The following is a 22,727-nucleotide window of genomic DNA, read 5'->3' on the forward strand; positions in this document are numbered from 1 at the left end:
AGGCCCAGGCCAAGTAAGACACACTGTATTCCTGGCGTTGCCACGGTGGATAAAGTGCCCTTTAAGGAACCCACATAGACGGTGACCGCAGCTTTCCTCTAGGCTATATTAAGAAACTCTTTATCTTTTGAGTTTTTAACCAACACGGCGTCTCAATACACGTAATCGTGATGGTCATATACGGCGCCACATGAATATTGCCTGTGGCGGACGAAAAGGCACATGGTGCACCTGCTATTAGAGTTAATAACAGTTGCACTCCAGAAGGAGAAAGGTAAGAAATGCACAGCTACCCAGCTGGGAACCCTCAGCGCACCACAGGCAAATTAAGTCAGGAACAAAAGAAAAAAGAACAATATCAGTCGCTGCGGAAGAGACAGAGCGAAGAAAAGACGGTGGAAAGAAAACTAGACAGATGGTGCTTTCAGGTATGATAACATGACCTTGTTTCATGCCCTCACTGTTCAGCTCACTTCATGCATAGTGCCCTATATATGTTCATTTTGCAATTGTCATTCACTACAAGGTCATTTTATTCATTTTTTCATGTAGCTCATTAATGGGACACGGAAGCATGCTCACATTTCTTTTTTGGAGGCATTTCCGGTAAGATGAACTTCTGATAAAATAACCACATTTTCTGGTCCCTCCAGGGTCGCCTTAAAGAGAGTCTACTGTATATGTGTTAAAGTAAATGCCCGTTTATTTGACCTCGTTAAATCGGAAATCGGCCATTGTCCATGGCTTAAGATACTCTCTAATTCGGATGTTGTGCACCGTGAGCGATTCGGGAAGCACTTGGGATTTTGGAACAGTTCTGCTTACATGTTTTATACAGTATGGAATCAATGAAGAATTCATGCAGATATGCAAAAAATTCAGTGCCGCGCCATTCTCATCTTAAAATCAGGGCAACAATTGACAACTGTTTCATCGAAGAAGACGGCGTTGAGACAGCACACCTTTGCTGTGTGCTGTCTCAACACTGCGGTTTTCGTTCAAATAGTACTCCTGACCAACTGGCCCCACAGTATTACCTAGTTTGTCACAAGGTAAATTTATTATGTTGCCAGTGATTCTTGAGTTGTTTTTAGGATCGTCCGATAATTTGAACTTTCGGATAATTCTAACATTTTAACGCTGTAGCATTAAGGAGCCGTCGCTAAAACTCTGGTGTCGCCAGTGGCGGCGTTGATGGTGAGCAAAAAGTACACGAAAATTTCCCAGAAAAGCAACATAAAAGGAAGGTGGGCCACCTAGGTCCCTTGACCTTGTGGCATCGTCACAACCTGCGCAACGGATTGTGAGCAAACTGGCCATCGTGTCGGGTCGCAGTTAACGTAATGATTGATCACGAGAGGTTGCTGGGAAGAGCAACCTGGATCGCTCAAGTCCCACTGGTGGCAGCACCTGCCATTGCAGGGCACTGGTGCATGGCTTAATCGCTGCACCACTGCACCAGTAATGGTATGAGGACTCTTGGGAATTTATGAATTTTAAGTAGAGGATGACCAATTCTGCATATATGGGTATTAGCGCATTAGCCATCGTATCATACGCTTAAGGTGTAGCTTAAGTGTCCCCTCCAACGAGATTTCACCTAACTGGCATCTGCGTTTGGTACATAGAATTAAAATTGCATGTTGTTGTTGTTGTTGTTGTTGTTGTTGTTGTTGTTGTTTATTGTGCTTAAGTCAGTACAGAAGTAGTGCCAAGGGGCAGAGGCAAAAGGCGATAGCAATGAACGCCTGACTGGGCCAATGTCCCTACAAAAACTTGCAGCACAAACAGCACACACATAGAAATGAAAATAAGGCAAACTTGCGCATGAACAGAAGCAATCTGTCTATTACAGAGGAAATTAGTAAAAAAACAGCATTGAAGCCAGTACTAAGTAGTCAAATTATACAGTTGTGTAGCCTAAGCACAAAATAAATTGACAGAATGAGTTTATTAGTAAAATATAGAATCAATCAGAGGGCATAAATTCACGTAGTGGGAAATGATAAAAACACAGGACAACACTGCATTATGATATGCTATTCGTACGCATAGTCATTGACCAAATCCTGTACGTATGCTTACAAGTTATGTAGGAAATATATTTTCCCCGTTTTCCTGAAGGAAATCAGGGAAGAACAACCATTAATGATTTCGATTAAAGGCGGGAAAAGATTCAAGCAGTTAGGAATTTGCCAGTTGAGCAATTGCATACCATAATTTGTTCTAATTAAACGCTTAAAGAAGGAGTTGTGTCTGAACGTGTAATAAGGTAAATTCTTTGTGTAAGTAGAAAGAAAAAGTTCGCTATTTTCTTTCACCTCTAGATAGATAGCTTCGGAAAGCCGCTGATAGTACAAGGCTTCAAGTTTCAATATACCATCTTTTACAAAAAATTCACAGATGTGTTCAGAAGACGATAGGCCATGAATAAATCTTAAACCTTTCTTTTGCATCAGATATAATTTATTAAGGTTTGATTTTGAAGTTACACCCGAAACAAGTAGACAATAAGTCAACCGTGAATGGATTAAGGTGAAATATAGCTGGTGTTTTAGGTTCTTTGGAAGGTAAGCTTGAATTCTATTTAGCATCCCTAGCATTTGAGCAATACTGCTTTTTACTGAATTCACATGGTTGGACCAGAGAAGGTTTTCATGAAAATGGACCCCTAAGAATTTATGCTCAGATACTCTTTCTAACGTTTGCAGGTTAAATTTCAGTGCATGCGCAAGATTGTTCCGCTTATTTTAGGACCAAATAAAATATATTTTGTTTTTGTTTTCACGTTTAAATTAAGTTGATTAGCATGAAGCCACTGAGAGAGATTTTGAAGCCACAGATTTGCGGTTACGCACAGGGATGTTAAATCATCAGCAGAAAAGAAAACATTTGTGTCATCCGCATAGAGAATAATATCTTGGGTTTTGGAAAGTAAGACTATGTCATTGACGTATAAGAGAAAAATTACAGGGCCGAGAATGGAGCCTTGAGGGACACCGAATTTTATTGCTCCGGTGTCTGAGACGATACTGTTTATAGTTACATATTGTTTACGATTTGTTAGGTAACTGCGGATCAGTTTAAGCGGAAGGCCTCTTATACCATAATGAGGTAATTTGGTATAAAAAATGTCATGTTATATGGAATCAAATGCTTTCTTAAAGTCTAAAAATATACCTATGGTGTAAAGTTGTTGCTCAATAATATTGACCATTTTATCTCGGATTTTTAACAGTGCAGACTCAGTGGATTTGCCTTTCTGGAATTCATATTGACACTCAGATAGCAAGCTGTGTGTATTTAAATGATTAATCAATCTGATGTTATTAGCTTTCTATACTACCTTTGAGAATAGTGGCAAAATTGATATAAGTCTATAGTTACCTATATCATTCAGAGCTCCTCCTTTGCGCACAACAGAAACTTTCGCTATTTTCATTTTTTTCGGGAAAAACACCTGTCACAAACACCAGGTTAATCAATCGACACAGCACATCGCATATTAGATCTGCCACAGCCTTAATTGGTAACAAACTGATACCGTCGAAACCAGACGCAGAGCTGTCCTTAATATCGCTGATTATGCTGACAATTTCCACGGGAGTAACAGGTTTTAAAAACATGGTGTTCTGAATGCTATGTTTAATATATGTGGTAGCTTGTAGAGATGATGCTGAGTTCGTGGCACCAAAATCTAGGAAATGCCGATTAAATTCATTTGCAAGGCTTACGCCACTAAAAAGTTGCTCTCCTAACTTCATTTCATTAGTCATACAGTTAGCAGGTTGTCTCAACAAGCTCTTTATTGTGCGCCATGTTTTTTGCGGATCGAAGTGAATACTGGCAAATTTATCAGTATAGTACCGCATACGAGACTTATTTAAATCAGCCCCTAACTTATTTCTAAATTTCCTAAACTTTTTTAATGTCTCTATGTCTCTCGATGATACGAACTTTTCAAAGAGTTCATTACGGGCTTTTATTCTGCGCAGCAGGTCTTCAGTTATCCACGGCTTTCTTCCTTTCTTGCTCTTTTTGTGTAACACCAAAGGAAATGCAGTGTCGTAAAGTTTAATCATTCATTCGCGAAACTGGTTATATTACGAATTCGGATCTTTCAAACGTTTAATAACGTTCCAGTCTACTGATGCTACTAAATGTCGAAAATAAGTAATGTTGTTTTGCGTAATGTTCCGCCTCGAAATAACTGGATCGATTTTCTGGTTTCGGCATGAGGAAAAATTCGGGAGAAGGCAAAAGTGCGCCATGTGATCACTGATATCAGCCATTAAAACGCCAGCTTCTAATTCATTTTTTTCATCTGAAGTTAAACATAAGTCAATCAACGTTTCAGTCGATTCTGTAATACTAGTGGGGGCCTCAATGATGTTAATAAACCCACAAGATGCTAAAAGATCCGTGCATTCCCGGGCACGATCAGACACATGAAAAAGATCGATATTAAAGTCGCTCATGATTACAACAGGCATGTTCATCATTGCCATCTCATCCAACATAGGTTCAAAAAGACGACAGAAATCATCAAACTGACCAGATGGAGGGCGGTAGATTACACCAAATATGAAAGAATGACACTTGATGAAAAGGGATCCAAAGCAAGGGTTTATAAAGCAGTGCTCCGCCATGACCTTATACGATAAGTTATGCTTAACGAAAAGGGCCACACCTCCTCCTTTTTTGTTTGTTCTGCAAACTGCTTCACATGAATACCCGTTGAAATCTAGTATGTGGCGACTGCCAGTGAGCCATGTCTCGCTGAAAGCTAAGATGTCGAAGTCGTGGCACAACGAGGCCAGGTGGATGTCTAATTCATCCTTTTTGTGGCTTAAACTGCGCACGCTTAAATGATAGAAGGAATAAAAGTGAGACCTTTCCTTTTTTGAAACTGCAGTGCCGAAGGATACGGCATCATGATAAGAGTGTTGCGGTGATAGCGTTTCCATCTTGACGTAATGGGCGCACGAGCAATACCAGCTTCTATTTACACCAGTTTTTCGAGATCACTTTCAGTGTGGATCCTAATGATACCGGCACCTACATCTTTTCGCACAAGCACATGTCCATTCTTTTGCCACGTGAAGCGATGGCCTTTTTCTTCACTTTTTGCTCGCGCTAGCCATAAAAGACGTTTATCCATTGCCGTAAGGTTGTCTAGAAACCATAAGTCTGACGATATTGTCTGAAGCTGAGAGCGACTTCGCATCCATTTGTCTTTCAGATTGCTCGATGAAAACCGTGCAATAACAACGGAGTTTTTACCCGGTCTAGCTGGCACGCGGTGGACAGACTCTAAAGTCGAATCCGTTAGTTTAGGTAGATCCAGTTTACATGCAAGGTCGACTGTTATACTTAGCGTACCTATGATACACCAGTGGTGGCGGCGAGGTTCTCCTATAACCTCAACTTACTATTTGTTGTACTTAGCGGTACAGCAGTGGTGCGGGCCAGGTTCTTCTATAGCCTCAGCTTGCTATCTGTTAGCGGCAGAGCAGTGGTGCGGGCGAGATTCTTCTATAGCCTCAGCTTGCTATCTGTTAGCGGCAGAGCAGTGGTGCGGGCGAGGTTCTTCTATAGCCTCAGCTTGCTATCTGTTAGCGGCAGAGCAGTGGTGCGGGCGAGATTCTTCTATAACCTCTACTTACTGTCTGTTATACTTAGTGTATACCCGCGAAACGGCAGTGGTGCGGGCGAGGTTCTTTTATTACCTCAGCTTACTATCTGTGGTACTAGTCGACTGCCCTCAAGGCATACAAGGCACTCTGCCTACTTGAGAGCTACTGGATTGAGTGACAAATTGTGACAGCGTTGTGCGTGTGTGTGTTATTCCTTTTTGCCCTTCTCTCTTCCTCCTTTTAGTCCCCTAATCCCTCTTCCCCAGTGCAGGGTAGCCAACCGGAACCCATTTCTGGTTAACATCCCTGCCTTTCCCTCCTCCTCTTTATCTATCTATCTAGTGTATACCCGCGATACAACAGTGGTGCGGGCGAGATTCTTCTATAGCCTCAACTTGCTATCTGTTATGCTTAGTGTACACCCGCGATAGAGCAGTGGTGCGGGCGAGATTCTTCTATAACCTCTACTTACTATCTTTTATACTTAGTTTATACCGGCGAAACAGCAGTTGTGCGGTCGAGGTTCTTCTATTACCTCAACTTACTATCTGTTGTACTAGTCGACTGCTCTCAAGGCATACAAGGCAATCTTTGCCTACTTGAGAGCGACTGGATTGAGTGACGCATTGTGACAACTCTGTGCGTGTGTGTGTTATGCCTTTTCCCCTTCTCTCTTCCTCCTTTTGTCCCCTAATTCCTCTTCCCCAGTGCAGGGTAGCCAACCGGAACCCATTTCTGGTTAATATCCCTGCCTTTCCCTCCTCCTCTTTATCTATCTATTTTGTGTATACTGCGATTAGACAGTGGTGCTGGCGAGGTTCTTCTATAATCTAAACTTGCTGTTATACTTAGTGTATACCCGCGATATTTCAGTGGTGCGGGCCAGGTTCTTCTATAATCTCAGGTTACTATCTGTTATACTTAGTGGCGGTGCTGACCTGGACACATTTTTCTCACTCCTTTTTTAATCATAATATAATATATGTTATACTTAGTGGTTGGTACAGGCTGGGACACATTTTTATTGTTTCGGTTTTTGTCCCAATATAGTTATGTTGTCGCGCATTGAGGCTTGAGTGTGATTGACTTTCTTGCACCCGTAGAGACTACATTTGTGGTACAAAATTCTGCTAGAGAAATGGCAAGCATCACATCTAAAGGTGAACAACTCAGAAGTAGACCTTGGTGTTGTCTGCTTATCATCTAACATTCTTTCTTGCTGTAGAGCTAACTTTCCATGAAGTCCATTTCAAAAGCCAGGAACACTTTTTGTCCGATTTGAAACGTCCAAGGCAGCTAGGAGAGGCAATACATTGTCCAATAAGGAGGCCTTCACAGTTGAAGGCTTTGACAGGTTAGTGTAGCCCGTGATGAGAGAGTAAATACTACAAAGAAAGACTGCTATTTTTCCAGCATCAGACAGCGGACCTCACTGTCAAATATTTACCCACTGTGGTGGCACAGTCGTTGTGGCATTGGGCTGCTGATCGCAGGGTGATGGGTTCAATCCTGGCTGCGGCAGCAACATTTCGATGGAGGCAAAATGCAAACGCACCCGTGTACTGAAGTTTTGGAACACGGTGAAGTGTTCCAGACAGTGAAAAGAACTCAGGGCTCCAGTATGGCATGAATTATACCCTGCAGGGCTGTTATGGCACGTAAAAACTAACCAAACCAAATGCAATGTAGAAATGTGAGCTGCAGAAGGAGAGAAAGGTGAAAACAATTGTATGACAGGTTACTGTGCAGGTTTCCTAGTCCTTCATATTTCCAGCCTATACATGCACACACCTCTTTTTACTTTTCCTTGCAGGTGGTGCTGCCTCTAATGGAGAAGGTGTTTGTAGCCCACCGGGCCTTCTTTCTCATGTCACCGACCGCCACCTCCACAGTTGGCACTGCCACCATACGCGAGAAGGAGATGGTCGCAAGGTGGGTGAACGAGAGTCAAGACAACCTGAGCAGTGTTGTAAAAACAAGCCACTGATCCAAACCATTTTCAGTACAGTTCATTATAAATATTTTTTTTGTAATCTTCTCCTCTTCATGTTTTTGTAGCAAGAAATTATAGCAAAATATGCGCTGCAAAATTAGAAGAAAAGATCTTTTCTTTGTGTGCGGTCATCAGAAATTGTGAGCAATTAGCGCTTCTAGTGGTCCCGATGCATCTGGGTTCCGCGGCTCTCCAACACTGGAGCATTGCCATTTTTGTATTGTTGCAATCAGTGGTGGTAGGGGCTTCCGCTGGTTGTACTGTCGTTTTTTTCTGACCAAAATCAAGAGGAAACGAGGAAAGTTATGAGGCAAGTGAGGAAAAGCACGATATGGTCGATTTTCGCAGCTTTCACTTTTTCTGCAATTGCTAGCGCTTATTCATTCAGAATTTCAGACCAAATTATCGCATGATTTCTTTCTTTGCACATGAATTCTGATATTGAGGAGTGCAGTCGAGTTTTGAATTCTCTCTCTCTCTCGGTATATATATATATATATATATATATATATATATATATATATATATATATATATATATATATATATATATATATATATATATATATATATATATATATATATATATATATATATATATCATAAAATCACCAAAAATTCAAAAACATAACAGGATTTCATTCACGACGTTTCGGCTGGAGGACCAGCCTTTTAGAGTGTCGAAAAAGGCTGGTCCTCCAGCCAAAACGTGTTGAATTAAATCCTGTTGTTTTTTTTAATTTTTGGTGATTTTATAATATATTGACCAATCAGCTGCCAGAAATCACTTTGGGCATATTATATATATATATATATATATATATATATATATATATATATATATATATATATATATATATATATATATATATATATATATATATATATATATATATATATATATATATGCGCTGGTGAACACTCTCAAGGTTCGCTTACACGCAAAAACATAAATACCCACGAAAGCAGCACATTGGACAGCTATCACCGTAGCTCAGTTGATAGAGCACCGGACGCGATATTTGGAGGTCGTGGGTTCCGATCCCACCGGTGGCATGGTTGTTTTTCTGCTGCTTTATAAGCAATTTCGTTTAAGGGACACATTAATCAAAGTGTTATTCTCCCATTGAATGCCACTACAAATTAAAAAAAATAGAAAAATTCTCCTATGCACTTCTGTTTGGGGGCCTGTTAGCTTCCTTCATACGTTTGTCAAACGGGCCCCTCATTTCGTTTGCCTTGCCTGCGATATATATATATATATATATATATATATATATATATATATATATATATATATATATATATATAATCACCAAAAATTGAAGAAACGTAACAGGATTTAATTCACGACGTTTCGGCTGGAGGACCAGCCTTTTTCGAGTGTAGTACAGCGTTTGAAACACGCAGTTTTTATAGAGAATGCGCGAGGTACAAAGTTTACAAGTTTACAGCAAAGCACGATTTCAGAAAACTTGGGGGGGAGGGAAGAGACATTTTGTTTAACAAAGGAAGAGGGAGAATCGGTGCAGGTGTTCCGGAGAGGCCGATTTTTTTTAATAACAAAGGAACAATAAGATTAAGATAATAAAAATATAAAAAATATAAAAAATATAAAAAGGGAGATTCTTTCCCACCACCTCAGGGCTGCCTTGAAAAGGCCCTCGAGGTGTCGCTCCTCTCAGGATTTTGGTGACAAGCGTGAAGGGCTCCACCCCTGTACAAGGAGGAAGCTACATTCCAGAGAAACTGGTAGGGGTGGGGGGAGGAGGGGGAGTAAACAGGAATGCAAACGAGGCCTCTAATAAAGAAAAAAGACGAACAAAAAAGAGAAAGAAAGGAAAGTAGTGAAAAAAGGAAAGAAGAGTCATTGTACAAGGCTTGGTAATATGCATTCAGAGAAGGGTGGTGGCCACACGAGAGAATACAAAATAGGACATTAAAAAAATGAAAAAAAAGAAAAAAAGAAAGGGGGGATTCTTTTCCACCGCCTCAGGGCTGCTTTGGAAAGGAATGAAGGGCGTATTTTGGTGACAAGCGTGAAGGGCTTGACCCCTGTACATGCAGAAGACAACATTCCAGAGGAACTGGTAGGGGGGAAGGGAGGGAGGTAAAGTGGAATGCCAACGAGGCCTCTAAAAAAAGAAGAGAAAAAAGAAACAAAAACACAAAGACAAAAAGAATAAGAGAAAGAAAGAAAATTAGGGGAAAAAAGGAAAGAAGAGCCATTGTACAAGACTTGGAAATATCCATTCAGACAAGGGTTGTGGCAACACGAGAGAAATAAAAAAATACAAGTTCCTAATCAATCCTTAGAAGGGCACTCCGTACACACGCATACAGATACAGACTAAAGACAAGGCTAACAGTAAATCCAACACCAGAAACGAACTGCAATGAGTCGGAAGTACAATCTACCGCAAGACAAATGACCATTCAGAGTAAACAATTCATCAATGTATGAAGCGAAGACCGACATGACAGCAAAAATAATTAGGGGCGATAACAGCAAATGGGTGACAATATAATACAATGCGCGACAATAGAAGATTAGAATAATAATAATAAGGGGAAAGAAAATAGCAGTAAATGTGGGACAATACAAGTGAAAAAACTGGGGACAATGCAAGTGAAAAAAAGAAAACACGTCGGAAGCTATGCTTGTTATGCATGCTGCCGCCCGTCTATGAGTCTGGGATAATTATTTTTGATAGTCTGGGATAATTATTATTCTAGGAGTCTGGGATAACTATTTGTTACATCTACTGAGTGTGTAAGCATGATAGCCGGCCTACTGTTTCGTTAATGCCGCTCGAGACTGTGTTAAATTTGTGAATCAGGTACGATTCACAGCTCTCGCGGTCATAATTTGTTTTGAACCCCGATTGGAGTACAATAGCTGTAAAGTTATCGAATGGGTGCCCAAGGTTGTTGATGTGTTTTGAAAGTGGGAGATTTGGCTGTGTCCGCACATGTGATCTGTGGTTGTTGATGCGAATTCTGAACGGTGTAACTGTCTGCCCTACGTACTGAGCTTTACAGGTGCCACATTCCAGGAGGTAGACAACATTAGCGCTGTCGCATGAAAAGTTACCTTTTATCGTAAATGAGAAGGATGACGCTGTGCTTTTAGCACTGGTTGTTGTTGTTTGCACCTAGGTTTATTGCATGGCGCGGATCCTCTGAAGCTACGGTTGCCGATTGTAGACGATGTTATCATATCCCGGATGTTCCTTGCGCAACACGTGGGGGATCAGGGATAACTTCTTTCATCTTTTCACTTTTGTTGAAGGATGTTCTGGTGTTTTTTAAGAATTGTGCTAACATTGGGCATTGAAGCCGAATGGGTAAGGACCAGATTGACTTGATAGTCCGGGCGTGGCTGCTTTTTGCCATTTATGAGTTCGCGCCGGTCATGCTTTGAAGCTTTCTTGACTGAATCGTCGATGACTGACAATGGGTGCCTCTGTCGTGCTAGGTCCACACGGAGTTGCTCGCAGTTTGATTCAAAGTCGCCTTCTTTAGAGAAAATTCTACGGAAACGTGGGGACTGACTGTAAGCGATGGATGTTTTACAATGGCGAGTGTGACTGCTCTGGTAGTGTAGGTACTGGTGACGGTCGGTGGGTTTTCTGTAGACTGTTGTCTCAAGTTTGTTATTCACGATGGTAACCTGGACGTCAAGAAAATTCATTGTCGAGGCTGAATGCGACGAGGAAAACGAGATGTTAGGATGAGTGCTGTTGAAGTCCGAAATAAACTTAGTGAGTTTATCTTCACCATGTGTTCAGACCATAAGTATCTCATCGATGAATCTTCTGTAAAATATTGGTTTAAAGGGAAAGTTGTTGAGGAATTTCGTCTCAAGCACAGCCATGAATATATTAGCGTAATTTGGTCCAATTTTAGTTCCCATTGACGTTTCACTTATTTGCACGTAGTGCTGGCCATTAAACTCGAAGTTATTTAACTCAAGTATCAGTTTTAACATCTCTGCAAGTGTGCTGCCGTCAACCGGTTGTTTAGATTCTAAGCGCTCATAAGCATAGACGACTGTGTTGATGCCATCAGCATGCGGTATATTGGTGTACAGCGAAGTGACATCCAGGGTCACTAGTAGGGAATCATCTGGAATGACTAAATCGAGAATTTCACTCAAAAAATGGGTGGTGTCCTTAACATAGGAAGGATATAAGGAAGGGATCTCCCTGATGAGGCTGTCGACATAACTCGGGATGTTTTCAGTAACGGTTCCAATTCCAGAGACAATTGGTCTTCCCGGATTATTTTCTTTATGAATCTTTGGAAGAAGATAAAAACGTCCTGGACTTGAATGTAACGAAATTAGAGCTTTTGCGATCTTGTCCTCAATTTTATTCTTTTTTTGCCAAACCTAAAATAGATTCTGAAACTTTCTTATTATACTCTGGCGTAGGATCAGTAGGGAGAGCCTTGTAAAATGAGGAATCACTTAACTGCCTTTGGGCCTCATCAAGGTAATCCTTTTCATTCATAACTACGATGGCGCCACCTTTATCCGCTGGTTTTATTACGATGTCAGATCGGCTGCTTAGAGCCTGCAACGCATTGCGTTCAAGCATTGTGAGATTAGGGCGATAAGAGCGTCGTTTTTGAAATTCGGAAAAGATATCCTTTTGCACTGCCTTTATGTATAAATCTAGACACTTATCGCGCTGCGGAGGTGGTGTCCAATGAGTAATAGATCGAAGTTTTGGACCAGGATCTAATGTTTGCAGGCGACCGTGGTAGTATTCTCTCAGTCTAAGGTTTCGGGAGAAATTATCCAGATCTTTGTAAAGTTGAAGTTCATTTATGCCATACGCCTTAAAGTTTTTTTTGTAGGAATTGTTTTCATGTAAATATGCATGATGCTCGAGTTTAACTCTTATTTTCGTGAGTAGTGGACTTCTAAAAGAAATAACTACAATAGAATCTCGATGAATCAAATCTCACGGGGTCACGCAAAATACTCATATTATCTAAAATTTTGTACCATCCAGACGCCACAAAATCCATATGCCGAAGCTATATGGCCACAGCTCACTTGTGGTGATGCATAGAGTGATATATGGGCCATGCTCCACTGCTCACTGCTAGCGCTGCGTACCGCACGACTAGCAATCGCAGTGTCGGCGTTGAATGGGGCGCACTTATTGCATGGTGATGCAGCCACATTCATAGTGGCTTGGCGACGTGTCCCGTAGATCCTAAATTGTGGATATTTTGCCCAATGCACTCCCCTTTCAGAATTCTGCGAATTCATATCCCAGAACTCACATCAACCATGTCCACATCACTGAGATTCTACTGTAATAGCTTTATGAACATGTTGCATAATAACTCCTGCACTTTCTGCTTACAATTATTCAGTGCACCAAGGCCGACTTTAAGAGGGAGGTCAATTGTAATTGTTACGCAACAGGAACAGTTAGCTCACCATAAAATGTAGTTCTGAGATCTGTATAAAAAGTTGCACATGTGTACTAGGCATGTGCGAGTATAATGAATTTTCAGTTTGGAGCGAATACAAACAGAATAGTTGTTTTGTTTGAATAGTCTCAAACTGAATAGTTTGCGACTGGAAATATAGTAGTTAAGAAACGGGCAATTCATTAGAGCTTAAGAGCATACGCCGAAAGATAGGGTGTGCAGAATTCAATAAGAGATTTGAAAAAAGAAGATGTTTTCACATCTGCGTTAGGCAATGTTAAATCAACTGCAAGTCAGAATGCACTAAGCCCCACAGCATCAAGCCGTTATCATGGGATTGTTTACATAGTGCTGATTTTAAATATAAAAGTTACTAAAGACACATTTTTCGTAGTCTGAAAATTAGGACACTACTCACTCTCAAGATTCACATTCCAGACCCCTTTTATAATGTCTGAAAATCAGCCAGCCCAGCATTTTGACTCTTTATTGATTGTTTATTGAAATTTTTAGCAAATACAAGTTTGCATGAGACCGAGGCTAAAGGTGACGTAAAAGTCACCTGACAGGGCCTTCGGCACCCCAGATTACCTGTGCAACACAAGATGGCGGGCATGGAGCAAAACAAAACTGTCTGTCATTGGTCGCGGATACATTGAACATACAAACTCATTAAAAAAGAAAATACAACACTTTACGTACATCAAACGAACAGAGACAATATCATAAATGCGAGGACACAGCAGGAAAAGGGCACCAATAATCACTAATGTTCAACAAGGTATAGTTTAGTTTTTTTTTCCTGAAAGATGACAACGATGATGATTGTTCAAGAAGATAAAATATGCAAGGTTAACTGTTCAGAAGTTTCGGGATTTGCCAGTGAATTAACTGCTCACCATACCCGGTTCTTATACGAGGTTTTAGAAAGTTGACTTCTTAAACCATAGTGTGGTTCTGTATTGGTAAACGTATTTAAAAATGCGCTACAATTAGTTTTGTATTCCATGTATTTAAATTCGGACAGTTGTTGAATATAGAGTGATGTTATACTTAATATCTGACTTCTTTTAAAGTATGCTGAAACAGAATCATATCTTTATAGACTGTAAATGAAACGCAAGCCTTTTTTTTTGAAGAATATAAATCTTTTGCATGCTTGTTTTCGTGCCTGCTCCCCATACTAACAAACAGCACTGCACGCGAGACTGGACAGTGGAAAAATATAGTTGATTCCTCAGATGTATTGAGAGAAGGGGCGAAATTTATTTAGGATACCAATGTATTGGGCAGTTTTGCTGGTTACAAGGTCTACATGGTAACACCAACGGAGGTTTTCGTGAAACACGCCTAAATATTTATGCACTGAAACGCGTCCAGGGGAAGGAAAGTGGGGTAGAATTAATGATTGGTTTATTGACAGCTGAAAAAATTACATATTTCGTTTTATTAACATTTAACATCAGCTGGTTGGCACAAAGCCATTCCGACAGATCTTCAAGCCATTTGTTTCCCACAGACCGAGCCGGTAAGTTTTGTGAGGCAAAAAATGCACTAGTGTCATCGGCATAGAGCAATAAATTAGAAGTTCCAGGGATAGCAATGATGTCAATAATATATATAAGAAATCATAAAGGGTCTAAGATGGAACCCTGAGGAACCCCATATTTTATGAACTCCGAATCAGAATCAATATCATTCAAAACGACAAATTGAGAATGGTTGGACAAATAGCTGCGAAATAGCTGGAGTGCGATTCCTCTTATTCCGTAGTGCGGCAATTTTTGTTAAAGTATTTGATGTTTTATTGAATTAAAAACTTTGTTAAAATCCAGAAAAATTCCTATAGTAAACAACTGCATTTCTATGTTATACACTAAGTCAGCTTTAATGAATACTAGTGCAGATTCAGTTGACTTCCCCTTCTGGAAACCATACTCTGGTGCAGAGAGCAGCACATTTTCAGTTAAGTGCTTAGTTAACCTTGTATTAATTACTTTTTCTACTATGTTGGAAAATAGCGGGAGCACTGATATTGGACGGTAGTTATTGATACAGTCGACAGTACCGCCTTTGTGAAGAACTATGACTTTAGCGATTTTCATTTTATCTGGAAATATTGCGGTAGATAATACCTGACTTGTTAAGTGGCATAGGACTTCAGTGAGATATCAGAGACTGATTTGATTGGCACTGGAGAAATTCCATCAAAACCAGAAGAACTGCTATTTTTAAGCCCGTTGATTAGGCAAACAATTTCAGTTTCTGTGGTCGGGTAAACAAACATGGAGTTGGATGGGTTTCATTGAATATGCGTTTCGAAATCATAACTACGAGCAGTAAAAGATCCGAGAGTTAAAAAATGTCTATTGAACTCATTGCTCAGAGCAGCACCGCCAAAAATTTGGTTATCAATATTTAATTCAGCGGGTATAAAGGTATGACCGTTTATTAAGTAAACTTTTTACAACGCGCCAATACTTTTGAGGGTCATAGCAAATGTGAGCAAATTTGTGGGCATAATAGCGAATGCGTGCTTTCTTTATATCGGTACCAAACTTGTTGCGGTTTTTCTTGTATTCGGCAAACAACCCTTTATCTCTGCATGATAAAAAATTGTGAAAAAGAGAATTCTGAGCTTTTATTCTTAGCAGTAGCTCACAAGTAATCCAAAGGTTCCTTGCTCTTTTGCTTTTCTTTACTGTTACAAGGGGAAATGCGATATCATATAATTTTATTATTTTTTGTAGGAATCGTTCGTACAAGTCATTGGGGTTTTGGAGTGCTAAAAGTTCGTGCCAGTTTACAGCGGCTACAAGAGATCGGAACTGTTCAATACTTCTCTTTGTTATCATTCGAGTAGTGCGTGCAGTATTTGTGCATCGACAATCTGTACACCGCCCTCTTGGTACAAAACAGAAAATAGATACATGATCGCTGATTCCACTGGCAAGGCTGATTCCACTGGCAAGAACACCAGCCATTGTTTTTTCGTGATCGCAACTTAATAAACAGAGGTCTATTAATGACTCAGTATTGACAGTGACACGGGTTGGGGCATTGATAACATTAGAGAAGCCATAACAAGACAGAATATGAACGAAAGTGCCAGATGTATGTGAGGGGCGAAGCAAGTTAAAGTTGAAATCACCCATAATTATAACAGGAAGTCCATGTACAGAAAGTTTTTCTAGCATTAATACGAGAATCCTGAAGAATTCTTCGTAAGAACCTGACGGCGATCTGTAAACAACGGCATACATGTATGCCCTGGATTTGCCAAAAAGCTATTCAATGTTCTGGTTCAAAAGTGTGTAGTCAGATGCAACTTCATAACAAAGGCCTTGTTTAATATAAATTGCAACACCACCGCCTATTTTAGCTTTTCTGCATAAAGCTTCACATCTATAACCATCAGAATGCACTATATCATCAGAATCCCTGAACCAGGTTTCTGAAAAACCCAAAACATAACACTCATGCTTTAACGAAGATAAAAAACTGCAAACCTCTTCATCCTTGTTGCGCAAACTGTGCGCATCTAGGTGGTAAAAGGAAAAACACTTGGACTGCTTTTTCAGTGATAAAGAAATGCTGCGAAAGGATTCTATGTCATGATGGGGAAGACCAGCCTCAGGACCTGCCATTATGCTGAAAAACCGGCCACAGCAGTAAACGCTCACCGCTTATCATTACATTTTTTTCCAGATCGTGTTCATCGTATATCTGTAGAACCTTATCCCCTTCTGCCCTACGAGCGAAAATGCGCCCGTCTTTCTGCCACACGAAGGCATAGTTAAGTTCGGTTCCTTTTCAGCGGGCTAGCCAGAGTAACCGTTTGTTTTCTGCGGTCAAGTTGTCCAGAAGCTTCGCATCCGAATCTTTTGTTAAGAGAGCAGTACGACATTTCATCCATTTCTGTTTTAGAGATGCCAGACGAAATCTCAATAATCACTTATTCCTTTCCAGCTTTCGCAAGCAAGCGATGCAGGGCTTCAAGATCCGAGTCCTCTAGGGTTGGGAGTTGTAGCGACGCCGCCAAGCTATTCTTTACCTCGAGAAGGTTTTAATGGTGTTCCTGAACGATTCCATACACTTCCATGTTCAGTCTGTGGTTGTACTGCTCCAATTCATTCATCTGGAGACGTGATTGCCTGGTTGCTGGGGATTTTCCAGTTTCAGTGTTTTATACCCTTTTATTTAGTCCAGCCATGTCGTTATTTTGTTTCTCTAGATTTTCTAGCACGGCATCATACTGGTCGGAAACCAGCTTAATTGAGCTTTCAATTCCAGCAACAAGTTCACTGAGTGCTTTGGCCTTTGCCACAAGAGGTAGAAGCAGAGAAAGTTTGTCATTTAGATCCTTTAGCTGGCGCTCAATGTTAGCATTTTCAGCTGGCGAAGGAGCAGCTGGGCCACTTTTCTTTCTCACGGAATCAAAAGTTGGGCATTTCCATGTAGACTTAATAGAGTCACTCTTGTTTCAAAAGCTCTACGCAGACACACCCGAACATTTTCCAATGTGATAAGGATAGTTACATGTAAAGCATACTAAGCACTTTTCATCATCAATCACATCCTCATTGCAGGCTAAACATTCCGACATGATTCTCAAATGAAGGTCAACTGCAGAAGACAGCATGGAACAAAACAGCAGCGGCAGCAGCAGCGGTGCAAAATGAAGTTGAGAGGAGGTATTCTAAAAAACACCAACCTGCAAGAGTGTTGCGAGGAAGTTAGCCTAGATCCGCAGTGTGCTGCCTGCCGCCGCTGCTGTGCGCAAATGTCGGCGCAGACTGTGGATGAAGCCTTTTTAGCACGGCCAGGGCACCTCGATGGTCCGTAAGACGACCAACTGGCGGCAAGTCAGCAGCCCTTATCAGGCGAGCGGGAGGAACGTCAGGTTGAACCAGATCCGGTGAAGCCAAGATGGAAACAGGCGTTTTTCAATGCTTCGGAAGACGACCAACTGGTGGCGAAGTCAGCAGTCCTTATCAGGCAGGCGGGGGGAAAGTCAGGTTCAACCAAGAATCCGGCGAAGCCACGATTGAAACAGGCGTATCTGGAAGTGTCGCGTGGCAGTTAGCGTAGATCCGCAGTGTGCTGCCTGCCGCCGCTGCTGTGCGAAAAAGTGAGCCCTATTTCCAGATTTGGGCTGCACTTAATCATCCATTCCACAGGGCTCAGACAACAACCATGGCGGCAGTTTTGTATGCGGCCATCTGACGCTGCAATTTCTCCGACCTAATTTGTGTGGCATTCAGTAATCTGGCCGAACTGGGCGAGGCGTGACTGCGTGTTCATACCACTGCAGGACGAGGCTGTTACTTCTGTCCTCTGTTACGCGAAATTCGGAAGATATCAGTGAAGGCACCGCGCATGCACCAGAGGTGGTGCGACACCATGTACCAATCGAAAGATGCAATACCCACGATTTCTGTGATGCGTCCTTTCTTAGACCAAGCGCGCATCATTGCACGCTATGCTGCCCCAAATAAAGGCGCGTCATCAGCATGGGCAGCACAAAGCGCAAGGAGATGCGAGCACGGCCTCTTGCATCGCCAGCCAGGCACACATTGGTGCAGGATGCACCAATTTTTTTAGAGAAGATTTAAATGGTATCCTTTCGAGACAAGTACTTTCATCTAAACACAAGAAAATGTAGCAGAGAGCACAGAAGAGGCCTACCCCTACGCCAGGATCGTGAGAGCAAATGGCGGGGCTCTTCGAAGAGCAGACAGTGCACTGGCATCAGAGATACTTCACGCTGCCGGCTTTCTCATCATGAGACGTAAAATAACTCGTTTCACCTTTCATCTAATTTCAGCTGTCGAAAAATGTAAGCAACAAGGTATCGCCTGCTTCGAAGTTGGTTTCTAGCGGCACCATAGCAATATGAAAGCCAACGTCAACGGAGCACTCGCCTTGGCTATGTTGGTAGTTCTGCATTCTTATCTTTTTTGTCATCTTTGTTTTTGGTAAGGAGGTGCTAGAAGTGGTAACGGAATACGTCTACTAAGGGCAGGTAGTGACTGCTGAATGGATCACGAGAGGGAAATAACTAGACAAATAATACTGGGTTGGAGCGCATATGACAGTTCTCTCAGATCACCATATGGCAGTTCACCAATATCTCTCAAGAGAAAAGTATACAGTCGAACCCAGGTATGTCGAATGCTAAAAGGATCGGAAAAGAGTTCAATATAGAGAAAATTCGATATGCAGACACAGGCTTAACGCGCACACGAGATCATGCAAAGTCACAAAGCCCGGACACTCAACGTGAAAGCATTTTATTTCACGGAAAAAAATCGCTAATTTTCGACTGCTTTTTTGCTGTGAGTAATGAATTTCAATACGCTAGTGTCGATCTTAGACTGTCCAGGTGCGACAGCACTTTACCTTCCATTTCGCTGCAACAACACCGATAATGTAAAGATAATGTAGGCATTCAATCCATAGCGCACAATGGCCACATGATAGATGGCAGTCTTGAAAAGGCAAACTCCTTTAATGATTTTTTCAGTTCGGTGTTTCTGCCCAGCACAACTTGTGACATTCCTCATCAACCAGTACAGCTTAATCCTATGGCGCCCATAGAAATAAATGAAAGGGGAATTACTGCGTTACTTCAACGACTAGATGTGTCCAAAGCTGGAGGCCCTGATGGCTTGTCCAATGGCCTTTTAAAGATGTGTGCCATATCTGTATCTCCTTTTTTAGCTCTCCTATTCAAGAAGTTTTTGCTCACCAGTTCTCCTCCTAATGACTGCAAGGTTACTTGCGTGGTCCCTATTCATATGACCATGGCCTCGGGAATTAGTCTCTAATTACCGTCCTATATCCTTAATAAGCAATTTCTGTAAAACTCTAGCGCACATCACATATACGAGCATAATGAATCATCTCAATCCCTTTTTAAATGAAAATTAGCACGGCTTCCGGCAAGGAACATCCTGTGTTACACAACTAACCGTGTTTGTTCATGAGGTATGCGAAGCTTCGGATCGTTGTAGCATCATTGACTGCATATTCATTGATTTTAAAAAGGCTTTTAACGTAGTAGATCATGGTTTCTTAGTCCACAAGTTGCGTTGTTTAAATGTGAATGAGAAGAATGTTGAATGGATTAGGGAATATTTAAGTTTAAGGTGTGAGTATGCCACAATAAACGGAGCCAAATCAAATGTAACTTCCGTCACGTCAGGCATCCCACAAGGGTCAGTTTTGGGACCTTTGTTTTTTTCTTGTGTTCATTAATGATATATCAGAGAATATTACTTCCTACATGCGACTCTTCGCTGATGACTGTAGTCTAGAGAGAAGTGAAAAATTCCCAGGATTCACTTGCTTTGCAGGAAGACCTAAATGCATTGCACCGGGGGCGTGAAGAGTGGCACATGAATATAAACTTGGAAAAAACAGTGCACATGTGTTTCACGAAGAAAAATAATGTACCTAATTACATCTATAACATAAATGGCCACTTATTGGAAACTGGTCTTGAATATAAGTATTTAGGTGTATACATCACCTCAAAACTATGTTGGCATCGACATGTTGATTATGTTGCTGGGAAAGCTTGCAAAATGTCGGGATTTTTGCGCTGTAACACGAGAATGTTTCCACAAGACTCCAGGGATTTACTATTTAAAACGTATTTTAGGTCCACGCTGGAATATGCTTGTACTGTATGGGACCCGCCGACAAAGACGGACCGACAAAAATTAGAAAGAGTCCAGAACTTAGCGGCCCGCTATGGTTCTGGGAATTATAGTAAATACATTAGTGTGTCTGGCATAAAACAGGAAGTAGAATGGGAACACCGTTGAAGTAAAAAGGAGAAAGCTAAGGCTTAAATTTTTTTCATAATATATATTACAAAAGGATTGCTATCCCAAGGGAGAAGTACATTTTTCATAAACACTACATATCCGAGCGGGTTAATCATAACCTTAAAGTGCGCGAATTCAGATCAAGAACCGATTTGTTCAATATGTCGCTTTTTCCTCACACTGTTCGAGAATCCCCCCCCCCCCCCCCCCCCCCCCTGTAATGCCACTGTGGCGCTGTGGGTAAAAAATTAAATAAATAAATAAATGGATTTCGTGACTTCTCACAGCCCCACTTTCGCCTGAAATGGCCTTTCCCACAATGCCGTGGTGGTTCCGAAACCGTTGCAGCCACCCAGTGCCACCGCAAAAGGTCAGCTGATTACTGCGGGCGTGAATACAAAATCATGTGTGGAGTACAAAATGATAGGACTGCATCCTTTGCACAACCGACAATGTTCTGCCATGTGTCCATCACTGCCGTGCCTCGCCTTGTGGTAATGTTTGCCTAGATGCTCATTTACTAGGGTTGTGCAAATTTTTGAATGTTTCAAATATCGCAGTGATTAATGCGGTACTCGGTTTAGTTTTCAAAGCGAATGCAATAATAGAAAACATCCAATATTCTTAAGTATTTTGAAATTTGACAATTATTGGAAAAAAAATGGAGGGAGCACTTAAGCTCCGCCTTAAGGGTATGCGTTAATGGGTTAATATGATATATGCGGATTCGTCATTCTCTACTTTACATTAATAGATCCATGGGAGTCCCCATGCCCCTCTTGTCACAGTGGTGCAGCATGTGTATGCGTCCTTTTCTGCTGGTTTTTTTCTTGAGAAGTTAAGCGATGCGCCACTGCCCTACAATGGGAGGTGCTGCCAATGGTAGGGCTTGTGACAGCCAGGTTGCCCTTGGAGTGGGCACCGGAGGTGCATACAGTGATTTGTTGCTTCATCTCACCAATTCAAGAGCTGTTTCATGACTTACAGTCGGCGTGGAGTGTTATGCAGGATCGTCTGATGCACTTCCTTCGACTGTGTCTGCAGAAGTATGCTTTAATCCGCCTTCGTAAAGATATGCATTATTTTGGCTTAATATGGAGCAAGAAGTTCGTTGTACTTTTGGCTGCAATAGTGGCTGTGTGACCTGCAATGGGAACGTATTATTCTTACTTCAGCGCTCCCAGGGGCGGAACTCTACTGGAAGCATGGCGAAAGACCGCTTTCCGAACCAACCCCGTTTTCGTGAATATGATGCAAAAAAATCATTCCGACAGTGGTTATGTAAGCCAAACCAGTTTTTCGAAAGCATGCAGCAAAACGTGACACGTACAACCCGACTGTCGATGAAATGTTATCGCATCGAATTCCATGCGCTGATCACAGAATGGATTTCACAGTGCATCTTTTCAACTGCTGTGTTTCAGGGAGGATGTGACATTTCCGGAAACAAAAAAGATGTGTCAGCAGTAAGTCGAGCTGACAGTAGTTCGCGAAGCTGGCAGCTGAGGTGATAAATGTTAAAAGAGCTTGGTTAAAAGAGACAACCTCTGAATGGTCAAATGAGAGCCCATCTCCCGCGGTTTCAACGATGCTGGACATTTCCAGCAGCGTGCAGTAATATGAAAGTGAGCAGCCGCAGACCAGCTTTAAGAAAACTGAGGGCACTAGGGGCGTGTGGTGGCTGATAATTGATGCTGCCCAAGCTTGCCATAGTCTGTACGTGCATCGGCCAAAGAATCCAAACATATGTGCTGCTTGTTGTGTTTCTGTGTTTGGCTTCTAGCTTCTTTTGTTTTTGAAGTTTAGCTTTAAG

General features: G+C 41.5%; 1 protein-coding gene across 1 annotated transcript in view; it reads left to right on the forward strand.

Annotated features, from left to right (window-relative positions):
- RyR (Ryanodine receptor) overlaps positions 1-22,727 on the forward strand; it is a 1,185,515-nt gene that overhangs the window by 649,727 nt on the left and 513,061 nt on the right. Inside the window, 1 exon segment of the mRNA XM_077638630.1 lies at positions 7,450-7,568. Coding sequence (XP_077494756.1) covers positions 7,450-7,568 — 119 coding nt within the window.

This window comes from Amblyomma americanum, chromosome 9 (assembly GCF_052857255.1).
Source record: "Amblyomma americanum isolate KBUSLIRL-KWMA chromosome 9, ASM5285725v1, whole genome shotgun sequence".
Lineage (NCBI taxonomy): Eukaryota > Metazoa > Arthropoda > Arachnida > Ixodida > Ixodidae > Amblyomma > Amblyomma americanum.